Consider the following 18,281-nt stretch of genomic DNA (forward strand, 5'->3'; position numbering starts at 1 on the left):
CAGGATAGCTTAAAGTGAAAACCATGATCAGGAAATGATGGCATCGTCATCCTTGCCAAATTGCTCGTGTCTCCGCCTCTATGCATCACCAATCCCCCATGTAAAATCTATCTAGTCTCTCAAGCAGTCCATCATGCCATTTTTGGCTTAGTAGCAAAGGCTACCTGAGAATCTAGAGAACTCTACCTCTTGCCAAGGGTTGTGGCCCCTAACCGTGAAGATGAATTGCTCCCATTGCCAAGAAGGAGGCACCACCCTGCTTGTCCTCCTTGAACTCTAGGTTGTTGGAAGTCTCCTCCAACAATTCATGAGTCTTACATTAGAATGCTCTCAGTAAGCTGTCTCTAGAAAGGTCGTTGTTGCCAGCAAGCGGGTGCATACATGTTCAAGATCTTGATACTGGAGTCTCCATCCTCAGGCCAGTCCATATCACCAGTCCTCTTATGAACTGCTCCCTGATCAAACACATTTGGGGCCAAGGTCTGGGCTACTGAAATACAAACACCCCGCTTCCTACCCATGGTTGGGGACCAAATCTCCGGCCCTCTCCCCGGCAGTAGATGGGCTGTTGTTTGATGTGCCAGGGACAGACGACCGGACAGACACAGATATGAGACATCTTCGCAGCCCACAAGAGAGCCACCATGACACTTGGCTATGTATTTTGAGTACTAGTTTGTGTACTAGCTTTGAGTACTAGTTTTTGAGTTTTGAGTTTTCGTAGCATAGCACTCAGCAAGGGCCTTAGCGAGCCCTTTGCTTCAGCCCACAATGGCTTATATGAGTTACCCTTGGACTGTACTTTGTCTCGATTCTCATAGGCCCTCGAGGCCTTTTAAAGATGGTAATGCATCTTTCTTCCTTTCTCAGCCCCCACCTAGCTTCTCCGCTCAGCCCCAGCTAACAAGCCTCAGGTCGTGCCGCTCCACCAGCCTCGCCTTCAGCTCAGCTCAGTTCGTGCGGGGTCTTTAAAGTAGATCATCGCTAGCCTATAATTTTTTTAGAGATGCTAAATGCACTCTGGGAATTTTTGCCATGTGCACCCCGACTCTTTGACATTCAAAGATGTACTAGCTCTTTTTGCTGTGTACTTTGTCTCTCAGGGCCATGAGACCTCCTGCAGACATTAATATATCTTTCTTTCTTTCTTTTTTTCTCTCTTACTTTTCCTCTACTTTTTTTTTGCTCCTTAATTTCTCACCTTTGGTTTTCAATAAGTCTCAGTTTGCAGGATTGGATGTCTAGTTTCATGGAGGGTATACAAAGTAATGTGCACTGTGAATAGCTAAATGCTATTTTTAATGATCGCTGAAACATACTTCTAGAGTAGATCATTATCCAACACGTTTTTTATAGCCAGCAGGCAAGGATTTGACTGAGCAGAATGGGCCTTTTGAAGCTAGTAGCTTTCTACTTATCTAAGGGGTTTTTCGGTTTGCATTGCTTCTATTGCATTTTAGAGACATGAAATGCTATCTTAAAATTAAAAAGATCCAGGACAGGCTACATTGACACGTTTTCAATGAACGTGGTTTTTGGGCTACTGGCAACAAATCTGCTATGAAATTTGTATTTTAAATTCAGTCCTTTTTTAAAAAAAATCTCACCTTTTTTTACTTTCTTACGGTTCATCTTTCTCAAAGAGTTGCATAAGATATTGTTCATATGGGTGATTCAAGTTGAGGTTGTCAATTGGTGTTCTACGGCTGCAGGTCTATTCAGATGTGCTAGAGCTACTATCGGTCGTCTTGAACTTTGTGTCGGGATCCCAGTTATATAGCTGATGGTGACAGCTCTTGCTTTTAGCATGAGATGACTATAAAAGATCATGATCGAGAAGAAGGTTCAGACACAGAGGCAGGTGAGGCTGATAGTGAACCTTTTCTTTCAAGGTCACGACGAGATGAGAGTACACAGGGTGGAGGAGACTCTGCGTCCTCTGATGGGGAAAGATCTCCTTCAGCAGGTGGTATAGCACTTACGGAAATTTTTGGCCACAACCAGAGCAGCAAGGATGTTGAAAGCGACTCGGCCAATTCTGACCAGCCACAATGTCGAATCTGCCTTGATATGGGGGGTATGGAGATTTCATATCCTTTCCTTGAGGGCATTTAATGGAAATGAATTGTAGTCACTTATGCTAGCTGTGAGGAATGGATCCATTTCTCAGCATCTGCAAGAAGAGTGGTCTAGTCCAAAGTCATATCAGGCACTGCCACACAGTTCATAAGTCTTTTGTTATAACCAGCATCTTGATTGCATGTTAATGAGCAGAGGTTGCAATTATTATCAAAACCTTCATATACTGTAGCATAATCTAGTGTTTCATTTCAATCTTAAATGTGCCACAACAAAGTAGCTTTAAAATAATTCATTTCTCATAATGCTATGTGATCGGATCTGAAATGGTTCTCGTTTAATGGAAAACTGCCAGTGTGCCTTGAGAAAAGGAACTGTAGGGCTTCTCCATTTCTGGTTTTGAACCCTTCTAATGAATGTGCCATTCCTGTGTGACATTGAAGACTGTTTTTTGGTCATATATATAACATGGACTTGCTATCTGCAAACACGTTCCATGCCTTTCAGGGTTATTTTTATTTTATTGCCTACCTGTGTAGTTGAATGCCTTTGTTCAATCTAATAGAAAACCTTATTCATTTTTTCCACTGGTGGTGAGGCCAACTGCTCTTCACGATATTGACCCATTTGATGAAGTAAGTGGAGAAAGTTCTCATTGCACAAAGCAAAAGCACATGTGCCTCAATGCACCCGCCCACCACCTTTTGATGAACTTGGTAGAGAACGTCCTCATCAAAGCACATGTACCTTGATTTGCCACAACTGAAATGTTATACGAGTCCTTCAAAGAAATATAGAAAAATAATTTGATGTTGAGCACCAATGTGCTAAACGGCTAGGAACTTGATGTATTGGAGCACTTGCCTGATATGCAAAGCTGGAAGCCAGCTAGAGCCTAGACACCCTCCGAGGTCACAAGATCGTATGGATCTGAGCAACCTGCAAGAAGAGGATCGAGACAATTTGATGGCACTGCAATGGGAAATCCTAACTTCCCCTTTTTCTTATAAAAAGTAAAAAGTGCAAAGGGGTTTATTGCTTTTAAATGTAAAAGGGTTGATTCAGAATCTGCCAGTGATCTGAATATTCATGTCCATTTTCTGGGAACAGCTTCAATGGTCTCAACTAAAACCTCTCCTGAATCCAGGTACAGTAGAGGATCGGAAAGCGTTCTAATGTCTTTTCCCTCCCTATGGGCAATTGTGTTAATGCATTTGAGTGTGTTGCAGTCAAAAACATTTGTTCTGAAGTAGACTCAATGCAATGCTATATTGATTTCAGAATGCAGTCATATGGCAACGTTGTGCTCTCTTTTTTATCATCAGTGTGCACCTGCATCTCACTGCAAGTCACAAACTTTTGGTGACAGGGTGCACAACACTTTATTGGTCATAGTGCTAGCCTTCATTCATGATAGGTAGAACCTCGTGTTTCTTCTCTCTCCACAGTTGCTCTTCTCCCCTCCATCTGCCTTTCCCCCCTTCAGCACTACACCCCGGAAGGCTTAGCCACTTAAGCTATCAGCCTGGTTAGACTTAGGTTGCTCTTTGTCCCTGCCCCTTTCCTGATCCCATCTCTGCCTCTAATATACTTAGACATAACCTCCTAAGTAGCATGTTGGACTTCCTCTCTCTGCCTTTCTCCCCTTCTCTTTCCTGTTCCTCTTGATGTGTATTACCACAGCTGAACCTGCCCCCTTTTTAATATTTTCCCCACAATCCAGTTCTTTCACTGTCGTATCTTGTTCATTTTAGCTCTCTGCACAGGGTGCCTTCGATCTCTTCTACCTCCTACTGTGGTTAGAAACTGGTAGCTGACAGATGAGAATACTTTAGTGAGCAGCCTCAACTATAGGGAAATATCTTACGCGGGTGCAGAAGCCCCAACAGCAACTCCAACAGCTTAAAAATTTTCAATCAATGTAGACTTTTGGACGTTAGAACTACAGAAATCTGAATCGGTACGATTGGATATATTAGTCTTACAAAGGAATATATATGCTTTTGGCCCTGTTTGGCTCTTGTACAATGTTACAAGCATTTTAGCTGGCATATATAGTTCCAATGCACGAAAGTATTGAAGTTGTAAGTGCACCCCACTAACACAATTACACATTTGTTCTACCAGCTGTCTTACCAGTTTTGACAAATTATTACAATGAGGCGTGTAGATAACCCATCACACAATTTCCTGAGTCAGATTTTAGATCCCCTCTTGACTTGCTGTTCGAACTCTTGTAACTGGGATAGGCACAGGACACAAATGTGGACTCGTAATAACATGCAATCCTTGGAATCCCAGGACCTTATCTAATATGTGTGGTCTCTTCATGGTGCCTCACAAATTCTACTATTTTATTGGTTGTTGGTTGCTCGTGCAGCTGATGCTCACCCTGCTCGTTGTGCCCTTCAAACATTGACACTGTTTCCAAATATGCCCAAACTTTCATCCATCCCAATCCTTAATAAAAATGTGTATGCACCATCTATACTATGTTGAATCGCGTGTTCTCATACAAACATGCACTGGCAGTTCTTCAAGGTATCATAGTGGCTGTCAGCCACCGCCACCCGGTTTGTAGCTCTCAACTAAAAGGATGTGTCTTGTATGTATGCCATCTTGTAAGAGAGGGGAAAGACAGATTTGGTGAAGGGGAAAGGATAGCAGGAATAAAAGAAGAAAATAGAAAGGGAGCAAGAGAAGATGGAGAATGGGGTTGGAAGATGAGGATATGAAACTCTCAATGTCCACTATTACAGCCCTATACCAAAGAACACAAGTTGCAGCTCTACAGATATATGTCAACTGTGTGTTGCTGCCACATCTTCTGCTGATCATACATAGCTGTTGTTTTGCCATGTCGGCAGTTTATTGGGATGCCCACATCAGCATCCCTACAATTCATGTGGCCCATGAGCTATGTTATCAGTTCAGGTGATGTCAATGTGGCTGTGTACCAATCATCACCTTTATGGACAGCCTCGAGCTGTCCTCATCTTGCAGCCCCTCCCATCAAGGTGAAGGTGTCTGCCCTATGATCCATCTGCATCTTGTCTTCATGTATGCTGTCATGGTCATGGTATTTCCTTATATGGGTGAGCAACTAAGCTACAGAGAAGCATTGCAGAGGGTGGAGTATTGACAACATTGGTTAGCATCAAAAGACCATTTTCTGAGGACTTTGTGAGCCAAACATAGGTTCACAGGTCTCTCCCAAATTGTGGAAAACCTCTCTCCAGGGCAAAATCATTTGTACAGGTGGTATTGCCTTGATCTGCGTATTTGATATCCAAACTTCTGATATTTGTGCCCCGGCAAGGCCTCATGTCATAGCATGTTTTGTGGGACCCGGCTGGGCATGAATCTCATATCCAAAGTCATCATGGGTCACTGATTGGTTTCATAAACAAGTCCCCACGTGATATGAGGCTTCCTGGAATGTTAGTTGGAAGAGTTTAGTCATTGCTTGAGCTCTAAGCCATAGTTTTTGGTTATGGCACTTTCATTGCATATGGAAGCACAAGTTACTGTGGTAGTAGCATCTGCTTGCATGATAAGTGTCTCTGCTGGGATGTATCCACTGGGTACCTGCTGTTGACCTGATTTGAATAGGTGGCATTCCTTCCTGGAAAAGGACGTGACATGTACTAGTGACTCCTGAAAAGTCGGACCTTTCAGGCAGTCTAACTTTCTCTTACATTACTGCCTTTACTATCTTTTTGCCTAGATTAGTATTGATTTTTACTATAATTGTATAATGTAGGAAAGAGTTTGATCCATCATGCTGAAAGGGAATCTGTATAATTGTACAAGATTTTGATCCATCATGTTGAAAGGGGATCTGTATCTTAGCAAATAGAAATTATGACCTTCTGTGTAAAAATTGTATGGATCCGTATACCTTTTCATAATGGAACGATGGCTCATATCTGCCTTGTTTGTTTACAGGAGATGACTTGATCACACCATGCCAATGCCGAGGCACCCAGAAGTTTGTCCACAGGGCTTGTCTTGACAATTGGAGAGCTGCTAAGGTATTGAATACTGTATTTCAATGAGGGAGGGGAAGCTTGAAGCTCTTTTGGGTTGAATTTTGAATTGCACATTGCAAACTCGAAATCAAATTTCTATTCCAAACTGGCCAGATGTTATCTTGAAGTTCAGAATTTTCAATTAAGCAAGGCACAATGCACTTTTGCTCTGCAGTTCTGGTAGATGCTAAAATTTTGTGAACCATCAAGCATCGTTTTGCAAGTCACTATTTGTGCAGGCATAGAAGCAAAGCTTACTATTTAGGTTCCCTCAAAGATCCTGCCCGCTTTTGGATAATAAATGGCATGTTATGTCTCAGGAGGGCTTTGCCTTTGCACACTGTACAGAGTGCAGGTCGTTGTTCCGTCTGCGTGCAGATGTGCCACCAGATCGCTGGTGGTTAAGACTGAAGTTTCAACTACTTGTCCTGAGAGATCATGCAGCGATTTTTATTGTTGTACAATTGGTAAGAACTTATTTCCTGCATAAGGGGACTCATAGCTTGCATTCATGAAGTCTGGACTAATTATTCACATTAGTTGTCTGTTTTTATTACGTGAAAGCAATTATAAAGTTTTCTAGAAATTGAACACAAAAGGACTCCCTCTATACCGGTTGGTCGGGATGAAGCTTCATGAATGCTTCAAACCTTTTTATCAGGCAAGGCTGCCATGACCCAAATATATTTTCGTAAATTACACATGTCAGAGTACTTAATGAACTGTAGAACATGATCGCTGAACCCATGAATCGTGTATTATTAGGGCTGATAATAATCAGGCTTCACTTACAAATAGGGGGATGCACCTTTCACCAACAATGGTGCTAATTACACATCTAAATATATAAGAAAGGTGTGAGCCTTTATGTGCCATGGTAATGTTTTACACTATCCATAGATCATTCATTGTGTATTGTTTCCTTGCAACCATGACACATCACTTTCGAAGCCTTCTTCAAGGCGGCATAAAGCCCATACAGCCCATGGTCTGGTAGACTTGCTGTTGGCCTGGTCCCAAATTCAGTAGCTCAATCCTCAATTAAATTGGTTAACTTTGAAGAGGAGGTTTTCCACTCAACCATCCTACTGGGCTGCAAAGATGAACCAATGCGCAAGAAAGTTGAATCAATCTTGAAAATAATCCTTAATACGAGTCACCTATTGAATATGAGTAACTCTAGCTAAGTTCTTTCCTCATGGGACACATGAATCAACAAAACATCTACCATAGTATAAGGTTTCTCTGGGTAGCCTGTTAAGAGACTCGACCCTTTTGAAAGTGCTGATTTTATGTGCACGCACTTCCAAGCGCATGATTTTAAAGTTTCATCTGAACTGTTCTGCACATCAGCTCACAGATTTATCCTTCTCACGAATCAAGACTTTTTACATGTTGACTGTATTAATTGATTATCACATTCACAGCATGTAGACATGCTTGCCTGAGACTGTCAAGGATTGGGGAGGGATGGATGTGCTGAATGACGCAAATCTAAGTACAAGAACAAATGCTCTCAAAACAAACAAATCCAAGGTTTAAGAACAGCACCAACAAAGCCTGAAATAAGAATATTGAATGCAGACTGATACTCTTGCTCCAAGCCTGGAGCACTCAAGGGCTGAACAACAGTTGCAAAGAACAGCACACGAACCATCTTGTACTTTAGGTTGGGGCATTGCTCAAAACACAAGGGTAACCAGACGGACACAAAGGTGGTTGACTAGTTGTGGCTAGTTCCATGTATGATTTATGTACATCAATAGTCAACTATGATAGAATCTACTTGATTGTTGGTGGTGTTTAATCAATGCATTCTATGGACTATAGTCATTCGTATATTGTCCTTCTCCCCCCTCTCTCGCCCCCCCTCATCCTCCCTCCCTTCCCTCCCTGTTTTTTGGGGAAAAAACAATAATCTACAAAGCCGGCATACCTTACCTTAAACTTTTTCTTGTATGGTGCAACGTATCGGTACTCATGCCCTATGTATTGGACCTAATGTACGGTACCACCTTCGCCCAAATGTGCACCCCTAAATTGTGCTTGTAGGCAGCCTTGCTAGCTCGCTTGGATGGCCAACCTGGATGCAAACAAACTGCTTGGCTGGCCAGCTAGCAGACCACTGGCCAAGCTACACCATGGCAGCCAGCTGTCCAACTGCCAAATGGGCAGACTTTCAGCCCCAGTTTAGCCCATAGCTGGCCCCAAAGCAATCCATGTGCCCTTTGATGGACCCCAAAATGTTCCTAGATGGTCACCCTGAGTGGAGGACAACCTTGTGGGATACGGCAATCAGTGTTGTAATGTGGCATACCATCTTAACTAGTCAATGCTAAGTAATGTGGCAATGTTAAGTATTGTCACATTTCTTATGACATAGCATTGTTCTATTCCTTGGTGGGATCCCTTTTTAAATTTATAATGCATACACGTGTACATTTCGTGTGAAGGCTTTTCATTCACAGTCTTAACATATAAAATTTCGCTTTTCTTCACTTTACTTGATGCGATATAGTCATGATTTGAAGCTGCATAAATAATAATTTCTGTTGCGGCCAATGCAACCACACATTTAACGGTGGCCATACGAGAAGTGGGGGCAAAGTCTCCATCATAATCTATGCCTTTCTGTTGTGCATAGCCCTTTGCCACGGATGAGCTTTGTACTTATCTATGGAACCATCCAGTTTTCTTTTGAGCTTGTGCACCCACTTCGTGCCGATTGCCTTCTTACCAGCAGGCAAGTCCATCAACTCCCAAGTGTGGTTTTTCTTGATCGAGTCAATCTCCACTTGCATTGCCTACATCCAATGCACACTGTCTCGTGCATCATCAAAACTGTCAGGCTCATCTGCCTCAAATTGTTGTTGACCCACATAGACTCACAGAATCGGGCATCCTTAGTGTCTCTAGTGCCAAGCCATGTACGGCTAGGAAGTGGTGCAAAAAGGTTGCTGTCCTCAAGAGTGCGGAGCAGCCCACGAGGTACTGATCTTGCTTCCTGCATTGTTGTACTTTCACATGCAACGGCATCATGAATTTCTTCCTGAGAAATAGGCTCAGCCATAGGCTGAACTCAGGCATCACCGACTGGAGTATCTTGCTGCAAATTCTGAGTTTCCACTGGCATATGAGGTGCAGCATCAAATGAAATGGGTAGCAGCCTGTCAGAGGGTTTAAAAGGACCTTGATTTCTTTCAAAAACAACAAAGGACATATCTCCATTTTCAGCAAATATAGCATCCCTACTAGTGATAAACTTCTTGTTCACATGATTATAAGTCTATACCCCTTGCTTTCACTGTTGTAGCCAATAAAGATGCACTTTTCTGCCTTGTCATCAAGTTTGCCACACAATTCTTGAGGCACATGTGCATATGCTACACAAACAAATGTACGGAAATAGCTCATATCAGGCTACGACCAAACCATGCTTGATAAGGTGTCATGACCTTAAGAGCCTTCATGGGACACTTGCTCAGAATATGATTCGAGCACATGATGGCTTCCATCCAAAATTTGTATGGCAACCCTTTTGCTTTTAGCATACATCACTCCATCTCCGAAAGTGAAGTATTTTTCCTTTCACCTAACATAATAAAGATGACCTCCAAGAGGCGGTGTGCGCATGGGTCCACAAACATCAATATGGACGAGCTGTAATTTGAGTGTAGCCCGGAGTGCACCATCCTTGGAAAAGGGAAAACGATGCATTTTACCCAAAATACAGCCCTCACATATTTTGTTTGGAGGAGTCTCAAACAAGGCAAAGCATCAACCATATTATGCTTCTGCAATAATATAATGCTTCCAATAATTTACATGCCCAAACTTGGCATGCCATAACTGTGCACTGTGCATGGTAGAGGCATCAAGCTGAAATAACCCGTGACATAGAATCATTGGCACGAGGAAATGACTTGCCAACCATTGCATTGGATAACTTATCAAAGAAATATTTATGTGAGGTGGTGGGAAGCACCGCTATCAAAGTACACATGTCTGAGCCATCTCATTCATGGGTGAAAATGCGTGACTCCCAAGAAACATCGTAGGTGCAAGTAAACAAGGCCCAATCATGCTCAAAAAAATGAGCAAAAGTATCATTGGAACCTGCATGATGAGCTGAGCTGGAAACTACAATACCAGATTCTTTCTTCTTCTCTTTGCAAGCCTCTTGGCTGTGCATGCTATCAAGCTTTCTGCGCAAATATGAGACTCTCGCCTCATTATGAGCTTGATACATATTTTCCAAAATATCCCAGGCATCTTTAGCAGTCCGGAAGGACTTGATATGAGGGATAAAAACCTCTTGATATTCAGTGAAATCAAATACAAGGCTTGAGCATTACGTGTATCCCAAACTCCTTTGCTCAGGAGTGATACCTTCAGGTGCTTGTCCAACTGGGGCAGCTTGTTAACCTTGTTACCCACAATTTGCACCACCACGACCGCCCCCCCTGCTGTGAAGGTTTACCTGGTGCTAAAGAACCGGGGACAGGCCTCATCACCTGTAACATAATCGGAGACACCCTTGGCAACAAACAAATTGCGAATTAGAAGACTCCAAAGAGGATAGTTGGTGCCATCCAACCTATCGTCTTGGGCAAGCAATTGAAAGACATCATTCGGATTTGATGTGCCATTTGAGCAAACAAAAAGATGCAAATGAATCCCAGCAAAGTTCATGTGTTGTTAACACCCTGCTCAAGAAACAGATACCACTGCCAAAGCCTATGCTAGGCTTGAGGATGCCCCTCAAATGTGCTAGAAAATTCCCTTGCTAGGATATGTGCTGCAATCTCAGAATTCTCTCCAAAAGCCAGCCAATGCTTGGCTCAATAAGGCATAAACCCAACTGAATGCTTGATTGTTCCAACCCCAATGGCATGAGGGCCAACAAACGCAAGCAATGGAGCAGGAAAAGAACTCCCAATGCAAGCAGTAACAAAACTGAAAGCTCACCAAACTAAAACCTAAGCAAATGGGCTGCAAAATGCCTCCAAAAAGAGCTCCAAGATGAACTGAAAATGATCTCCCACGGACTATAAGTGCTTTCCTTCAAGTATGCTCGCGTTAGCAAGCAATAAATGACTGATTTTTATCTTTGTTGTAAAAAAAACGAGTCCCCAACTGAGTGAACTGAAAATGTAATCAGAGTGCAATATATGGGCTGTCCTTGCACAAAATGACTTGAAACAGGTCAAAAACAGCAAGTACAAGGCTTTGAAAGCCCCAAAATAGTCCACAAACTGATGGTACAGCCACAAATCAGCAAAACAGCTTGGAATTACACCTTGAAAAGCGTGTCCAGGCCTCAAGAAATAGGTCCCAGCCTAGGAATGACTACTGTGATCGAAAGTCAGCAACAAATCCCACAAAATCAGGTACAACTGGCGGTTTTTGTAGAAAACGGGTCCAAAATGAGGTCTCCCAGCTTGCTCAAAAAGAGGAGCCCAGCCTTGGACTTGCAGTAGGAGGTGGTGGCTGGTCCAAACTAGGTCGAAATCAGCAAACAAACCTCCCAAAACTGGCCGCCCAAGTCTAGAACAAGAGTAAAACTTCTCCAGAAGTTTCGGCCAAGCAAGAGGACTTGTAGGAGGTGGCTGCTAGCAAAAACGAGCTGTATTGGCCAAGTTCTTCACAACAAAAGTGACGTTTTTCGTGATAGAATCGGAGCACAGAGGCAGGGGTGGCATTGGAGTGGTGTGGGAGCAAGTGGCAGCCTGCTCTGAAATGGAAGCAAGAGAACGCGTAAGAATGAAGGCTGGAATGAAATTGCGGCAACACAAAATAAACTACAAAGCTAGGGTAGTCATAGAGAGAAAATCCTAGGATCAAAAGATGTCAGGTGACTAACTCACCCACAAACTCTACCTCTAACTAAGGTTAGGATTAAAAACCTTAAGAAAGGGGAAAGTGCCCCTAGTCCCTTATTACATAAGATTGGCCGCTGACTTAGGAAATATGAATATTTCTAACATCCATGATCAAACAGAGATAGGGTTTCAACCTCTCTAGTGCTAGCCCTTGTTCCACTTATCTCTCCACCTCACAAGGTCATATGCCTATGCATCACCTATCTCAACACGTTAAAGCATCTGATACATGCCTTGTCATTGCATCATAAATACTCAGCATTGCAGCTGGTAATAGTCCCATCCCTTTTTTAATGCAGCCAATAAATGCCTCAAATACTGCTTACATGAAGCTCGGATTAGTTTTAGTGATTTTTTTTAGTCCTTACCCATGAAGACGGGAGTCCGTCCATCCATACCTTGGATGAGGGATGTTCATAAACAACACCAATGTGTGGTACAACAAGTAGTAAGGACAGATGTGTTCACAAAATGGCAATTTGCACTCATGTGTGCACCTAGAGACATACCATAATATATTTTCTTTTTAGGGAACATGGAACCCATTGTATAGTGGACCCTTGTGAGCTAGAGCATCCACCCAGACTTTCCAGTTGTATGAACCTCTTACGGGATAAGAATTCCTCCTGCTTCTATTCCTGAGGAAGGTAGGCAAGCATACACGTCTACGAGACCGGGTTAAGAGATGGATAGATGGTAGTGCAGAATCTAGATTCTTTTGAAGAATGCCCATATGGAAATGGTTTCATATGACAAATGACTTCTGAGCTGTTAATAAGTCTTGCTCAGCAGTTTGTGGGATGCCTTAGGTGCTTGAATTTTTCAATTTGTACATATTCTACAAAGCATTCCTCAAACATCACTTTCAGTAATTTTATGTTAAAAATGATGTGGTCTTTCCAACATGAGTATGTTATGCATAGGAAAGACTTTCAGGTAGAGGATAAAATTCTTGATAAAGTATAAAGTACCAAAGAAAGCTACAAAACTGTGCAAATTTTTTGAATGGAAGTTGGACTCTGGGAAAGTTCAGACTCCAGAGTCTCCCTAAATATGGAAGAGTGGGGTGACTGTTGTCTGGATAAAAGTAAATAAGAATGAGTAAAAGTGAGGGCCCCCCATATTGGCCCCTACATAAAGCATTTATGATTACTATTCTTTAAGCTTCCAACAATATCTTACAAGCATTTTAAATTTCTGTAATGGTATTTTTTCCTATGCATTAGGACTAAGGTAATTTAAGAATGGTTTTTTTCTTTCTCGAATTTTCAAGCTTTTCTATTTTTAAAGCCAGGTTTTCACCAAGGATGACATCAGGGCAGGAAGTTCCAGGCTGAGGGGGCACAAGGGAGGGGAGGGGAAGGGCAGGGAGAAGAGGTAGCAGAGAGGCTCAACAGGATGAGCAGCAAAGGGGACTCTAGAGGGGAGGTCGAGAGCTCTATATCGATTTTTTCCCAAGAGCAGTTGCTCACTGAACATATACAGAAACAAATCCTCTTTGAGACTTGGAAATGTGGGAACTGTGAACTTGCTTATTGTATTAGTAACTGCCTGTGGTCTTTTAAACGGAGAATGTTTGATATGATGATATTTAACGATAATATCTGCAAGAACTATGCCTACCCTAACTCCTGCTTCATCAATATCAAGAAGCCACATTGCATTTTAACTTCTCTTTTTTTGACTCATTGAGATGTTTACGACAAGATCTGTCAAAGTCTTGTCTACTGTCGGCTGGCTATTTTGTGTTGTGAGGCCAAATTATGAGGAGATCTTACGAGTTGGGCAGAACTATGTGATCTACATAGTAATTTAAAAGTGGATCTATTGGTCAGGAAGACAATTCAGGTTGTCGGCACTGTTGTTTGTATTAAGCTCCACGTGTTTGCACCTCAAGTAACATGAATCAATTTCAGGCAAGAAGTGAGGTGAGAGCCTGTTTTAGCAGAGTTTCTGTAATTTAGATAATTGAGGTTCTGATTGTGAGTGATTCAATCTTAAACAACTGTGCAAAAAAGTTTCTAGAATTCCTTGTGATGAAAAATCTCTTCCTTTCTTCTATAAACATGAGTTGTGACTCATGAAGTAATGTCACACATGAAAGAACAAACATGATTTTTGACAAGCTCCGCTTAGATGCCATTCTGATAAGGTCCACATTAATTACTATTTTTACATAGTGTCAAAGTACTGCTGAAACTTGCCTAATTATTTTTACAGGTTGTAGCATCTTTGGGCCTACTGGTATATACCTTATATGGAGAGGAGCTGAAAGAAATGTTTGGATACGAACATCACCCTGTTGGATTTTATACCTTGGCAGGTAAATCCTCAATTAATTGTGATAAACAAGTCTAAAACAAGAGATTATATTGATTGTTTGAAAATTCAAAGGAAGACAATAATTGCTTAGTTTTGATATTTATAAATTTTTTATTGCAAAATAATAATAGACCTATCAAGCTCAAGAAACTGTACTTCTGTGGATGCCACTTGCTTCTTGTTTAACTCTTGTGAGGGAGGCAATGGTTTATCTTATTAAAATTTCATGAAGGGATTATGAATGCTTTGAAGGTTTGTTATTAGAAATATTAATCTCTAAGGCAGTGGCCAATGTAATAAGGGTTAGGGTCTAGTTTTTTGCCCCTAACAGCAGCTAGTGGTTGAGTTGGTCACCACATGCGTGTTGACACTAGTTGGGGCCTGTCTGTGTCTCTATGACTACCCTAGTATATCTCTCATTGTGTGTGGCGGAATTCTCAACAGAGCTTGCTACCTCTTCATGTTCTCTCAAACTCTCGCTCCGTTTTCCTACATTTGATATCAGTGCAGGCTGTTCCTTGCCTCTCAGCACCTCGTCAGGCTTGCCCAAGCCTCATGATCGATCTCATCACAATGAATCTCTCTTTTTGTCGTGAAAACTGTTGCAAAAACCACTCATTTTTGCTGGCAGCCACCTCCTATAGGGTCCACTTGCCTTGGTGCTACTTCTGGAGAGATTCTGCTACTGTTTTCAGAGTGGGCGACTACTTTTTGGAGAGTTTTATGCTGATATCGACCTGGTTTAAACTAGCTGCCACGGATGCCCCCTTCCCCCTCCCCCCCCTCCCCCGGCCTCAGCTCCCCCCGGCCTCAGCTCCCCCTCATTCTCCACCACCTCCACCCACCCCTCCTCTTCCCGACCCGCCCTGCCCGCTTTTGCAGCCCACACGGCTGGGGCTAGGTGCCAAGGACACCTTGTCCCGTGGCTGGCTGCCCTGCCCCCTTCACCAATGCGCAGTGGCAGGGGCTCCACAATGTGGTGCACAGCCCTTTTGTGGGAGGCGGCTCCTCGCAGAGGGATAGGCTTAATTCCATTCTCAGTGCTTCAAGGTGCCCTCCTAGTGGTTCTTCAAGTTCGTCAACTCCTTAATGTGGTGGTGGCTGGCCACTTCTCTTCCCTTACCTCCGCTCTTTCTTCTTCTTTCCCCTTCGTACCTTTCCATGTAGCAGGGGTGATTCTTGCGTTATCTTGGCTTGGAGGTTTCTTGGTGGTGACCTCGGTCTAACCAGAGGGGCTCTGATGGTAGCACCCTCGAATCCCACTACCATCAAGGTCCCTCTCTCTCCGGAAGATAAGCAAAAGGTGAACAAGCAATTCAATCACTATAGGATAAACAGGGGTAGGCAAGATCAAGGGCCTTACTCCTACGAGGCGACAGGTGCGTGATTGGATCTAGGTGAGCTTAGCACTGGAAGCAGGACATCATCATCTATGGTAGGTGAGTCTTTCTGCTTCAGCTATGCTCATTGGAGACTATCGTGACCCTTGTAGAGCAGAGCCCGATCTTCCTCGGCTTGCACTTGGTATACCTTTTTCCTTTGTACCATGGATTCATGATGGAGGACATGGACACAACGCACCGTGTACTATTATGAATAAATTTGACCAAAGTAAAAGGCATAAGTATGTGTATGTGCTTGTATGTGTGGCAATAGTATAATAAAATATGGTGTGCATAAGGCCCAGGATTGAGGTGGCAGGGCATGACCATGTGTCACCCTTCCATGTAAGAGGACCCATAAGGTGTGTTGTATATAATCCATGGTAGTAATAATATAAAATGATAAGGTGGCATGGGTCCCCCATGCACCACCCCTCCACCTAGGCGGTCCCACACCTGCATTTAGTGAGATATGGCCCAAGGACCATGGGAGAAGTAATATAAAATAGGTGGAGATGGATATTATATTGGATTATTCCCTCCATGTAGGATAGGCCCATGTGGGGGGGGGGGGTGTAGAAAGTCCAAGAATGCAAGTTAAATAATGGGAAAGTAGGATGAGGTGGCAAGATTCCTTGTGCCAACCCTCCGCTTGTCCTCCTAGATGTTTGAACGTATTATAAAATTGGGAAGAGACCAAGGGAGTATCTTAGACTGGGGGTTGATGCATGTGGAAAAATGAGGCAAAGGGTTGTCGCACATAATTGAGAGTGCGTAACCGCCTAGCCCACATGGGACACTCTTCCACACACACCATGCATGTGAGAGGATGCATTTATTGTTAGAGACCCCCTCTCTTGGCTATAAAAGGAGGGGGCTATTCCTTGATGGAACACGCTCATTCTTGTAAAGCCACCTATCTAGTACTTTGATTTCCCCTCCCATCTTTCCAATAAAGCACGACTCTCTTCCCTTGATGTCTCCATCTCTACATTCCACTCCCCATCATGTACATGCTCCTCTTCCCCCTCTTCCTTCCCCCTTGTGCCATAGTTCCCCTCTTCATTCCCACCCCTCTTAATCTTTTTCCCCACCTATGTTAACGCTTCTTCCCTCACGTTCTCTTTTCCTCCATGGCCCTCAAGCGTCGCCATGCCTAGCGTCTAGCCTCATGCATTGAATTCTTTTCTAGTTAATAGTATCCCGCTTTCTGGTGATGCACTGCTTCCCAGGGCTCCTGAGAGAGTATAGAGCCATCCTCCCATCCATAGATCGAGCTTCTGGCATGGTACTACAGTCCTCACCGGACATAGTAGCTTCGGTTGTAGCATATGATTGGGTCCCCAGACTCCGACTAGTGATGGATGTTAGGAACAAGCAATTCAATCACTACATGATAAACAGGGGTAGGCAGGATCATGGGACTTACTCCTACGAGGCGACAGGTGCGTGATTGGATCCAAGCGAGCTTAGTACTGGAAGCGAGACGTCACCATCTATGGTAGGTGAGTCTTTTTGCTTCAGCTACGCTCACTGGAGACTACCGTGACCCTTATAGAGCAGAGCCCAATCTTCCTCCGCTTGCACTTGGAACAAGCAATTCAATCACTACAGGATAAAGTAGGGGTAGGCAGGATCAAGGGCCTTACTCCTACGAGGCGACAGGTGCGTGATTGGATCCAGGCGAGCTTAGCACTGGAAGCAAGACGTCACCATCTATGGTAGGTGAGTCTTTCTGCTTCAACTATGCTCACTGGAGGCTACCGTGACCCTTGTAGAGCAGAGCCCGATCTTCCTCGGCTTGCACTTGGTATACCTTTTTCCTTTGTACCATGGATTCACGGTGGAGGGCATGGACACAACGCACCGTGTACCTTGCTTTTTGGTAACGCACTGCTTTCCAGGGCTCCTGAGAGAGCATAGAGCTATCCTCCCGTCCATAGATCGAGCTTATGGCATGGTGCTTGTCACGATCTGTGACGTATTCCTTTCTCTATTTCTAGACTTATGGATGGTTTGATGAATGGACACTTGTGGAAGGGTATGCCCTTTCGACGGGACACTTGCCCTTTCGACGGGACACTTCTTAATGAGGCACAACCCTTCACAAGAGACATCCTAATGAAGAGACATTCCTATTGTAATGTACCCTCTCATCAAGGGTCACACCCTTCACAAGGGGTAGACACCTCTTCATGCACACACCCTTTGGAGTACACACCTTTTCATGTGTGGCTCTCACTCTCTATATAAGAGAGGCCCAATTGTATGGATGACACACTACATCCACCCTACAGATATTCAAGCAATACATTTATTCCTTGTTCTTTGCTATCTCAGTCTCTTTTTTGTTCCTTAGCACATTTCTAAATATAGTAAATCTAGGATTTCTTACAGTGGTATCAGAGCAAAATTCGCTCCTGCCTGTAGGAAATGCCCCCCACCTTCTAGCGCTGATCTGATACATTTTTGCCGCTAGAAGGACATCCGTGCACATTGTGCATGGAAGAGATGGAGAGGATGAGCGTAAATTTTTAAACGCCTACCTGGCCTAAAGTCATCCTGGCCTCTCCATCTCCCTCACA

The 18,281-nt window shown here is 43.4% G+C and overlaps 1 protein-coding gene across 3 annotated transcripts in view; it reads left to right on the forward strand.

Annotated features, from left to right (window-relative positions):
• The window catches only part of LOC147887912 (RING/FYVE/PHD zinc finger superfamily protein), a 58,440-nt gene that overhangs the window by 4,896 nt on the left and 35,263 nt on the right, over positions 1–18,281 (forward strand). For 2 of the 3 annotated variants that reach the window (XM_087393410.1, XM_087393411.1), the window contains exons 2-5: positions 1,713–2,077; positions 6,028–6,113; positions 6,431–6,577; positions 14,213–14,315. In XM_087393410.1, the coding sequence (XP_087249536.1) occupies positions 1,813–2,077; positions 6,028–6,113; positions 6,431–6,577; positions 14,213–14,315 (601 nt within the window). In that variant the 5' untranslated portion in view covers positions 1,713–1,812. The remainder of the gene's footprint in view (positions 1–1,712; positions 2,078–6,027; positions 6,114–6,430; positions 6,578–14,212; positions 14,316–18,281) is intronic. The other variant, XM_087393412.1, reaches the window with a different exon arrangement.

This window comes from Dipteris shenzhenensis, chromosome 22 (genome assembly GCF_047967505.1).
Source record: "Dipteris shenzhenensis isolate YYH24624 ecotype China chromosome 22, Dip_SZ_1.0, whole genome shotgun sequence".
Lineage (NCBI taxonomy): Eukaryota > Viridiplantae > Streptophyta > Polypodiopsida > Gleicheniales > Dipteridaceae > Dipteris > Dipteris shenzhenensis.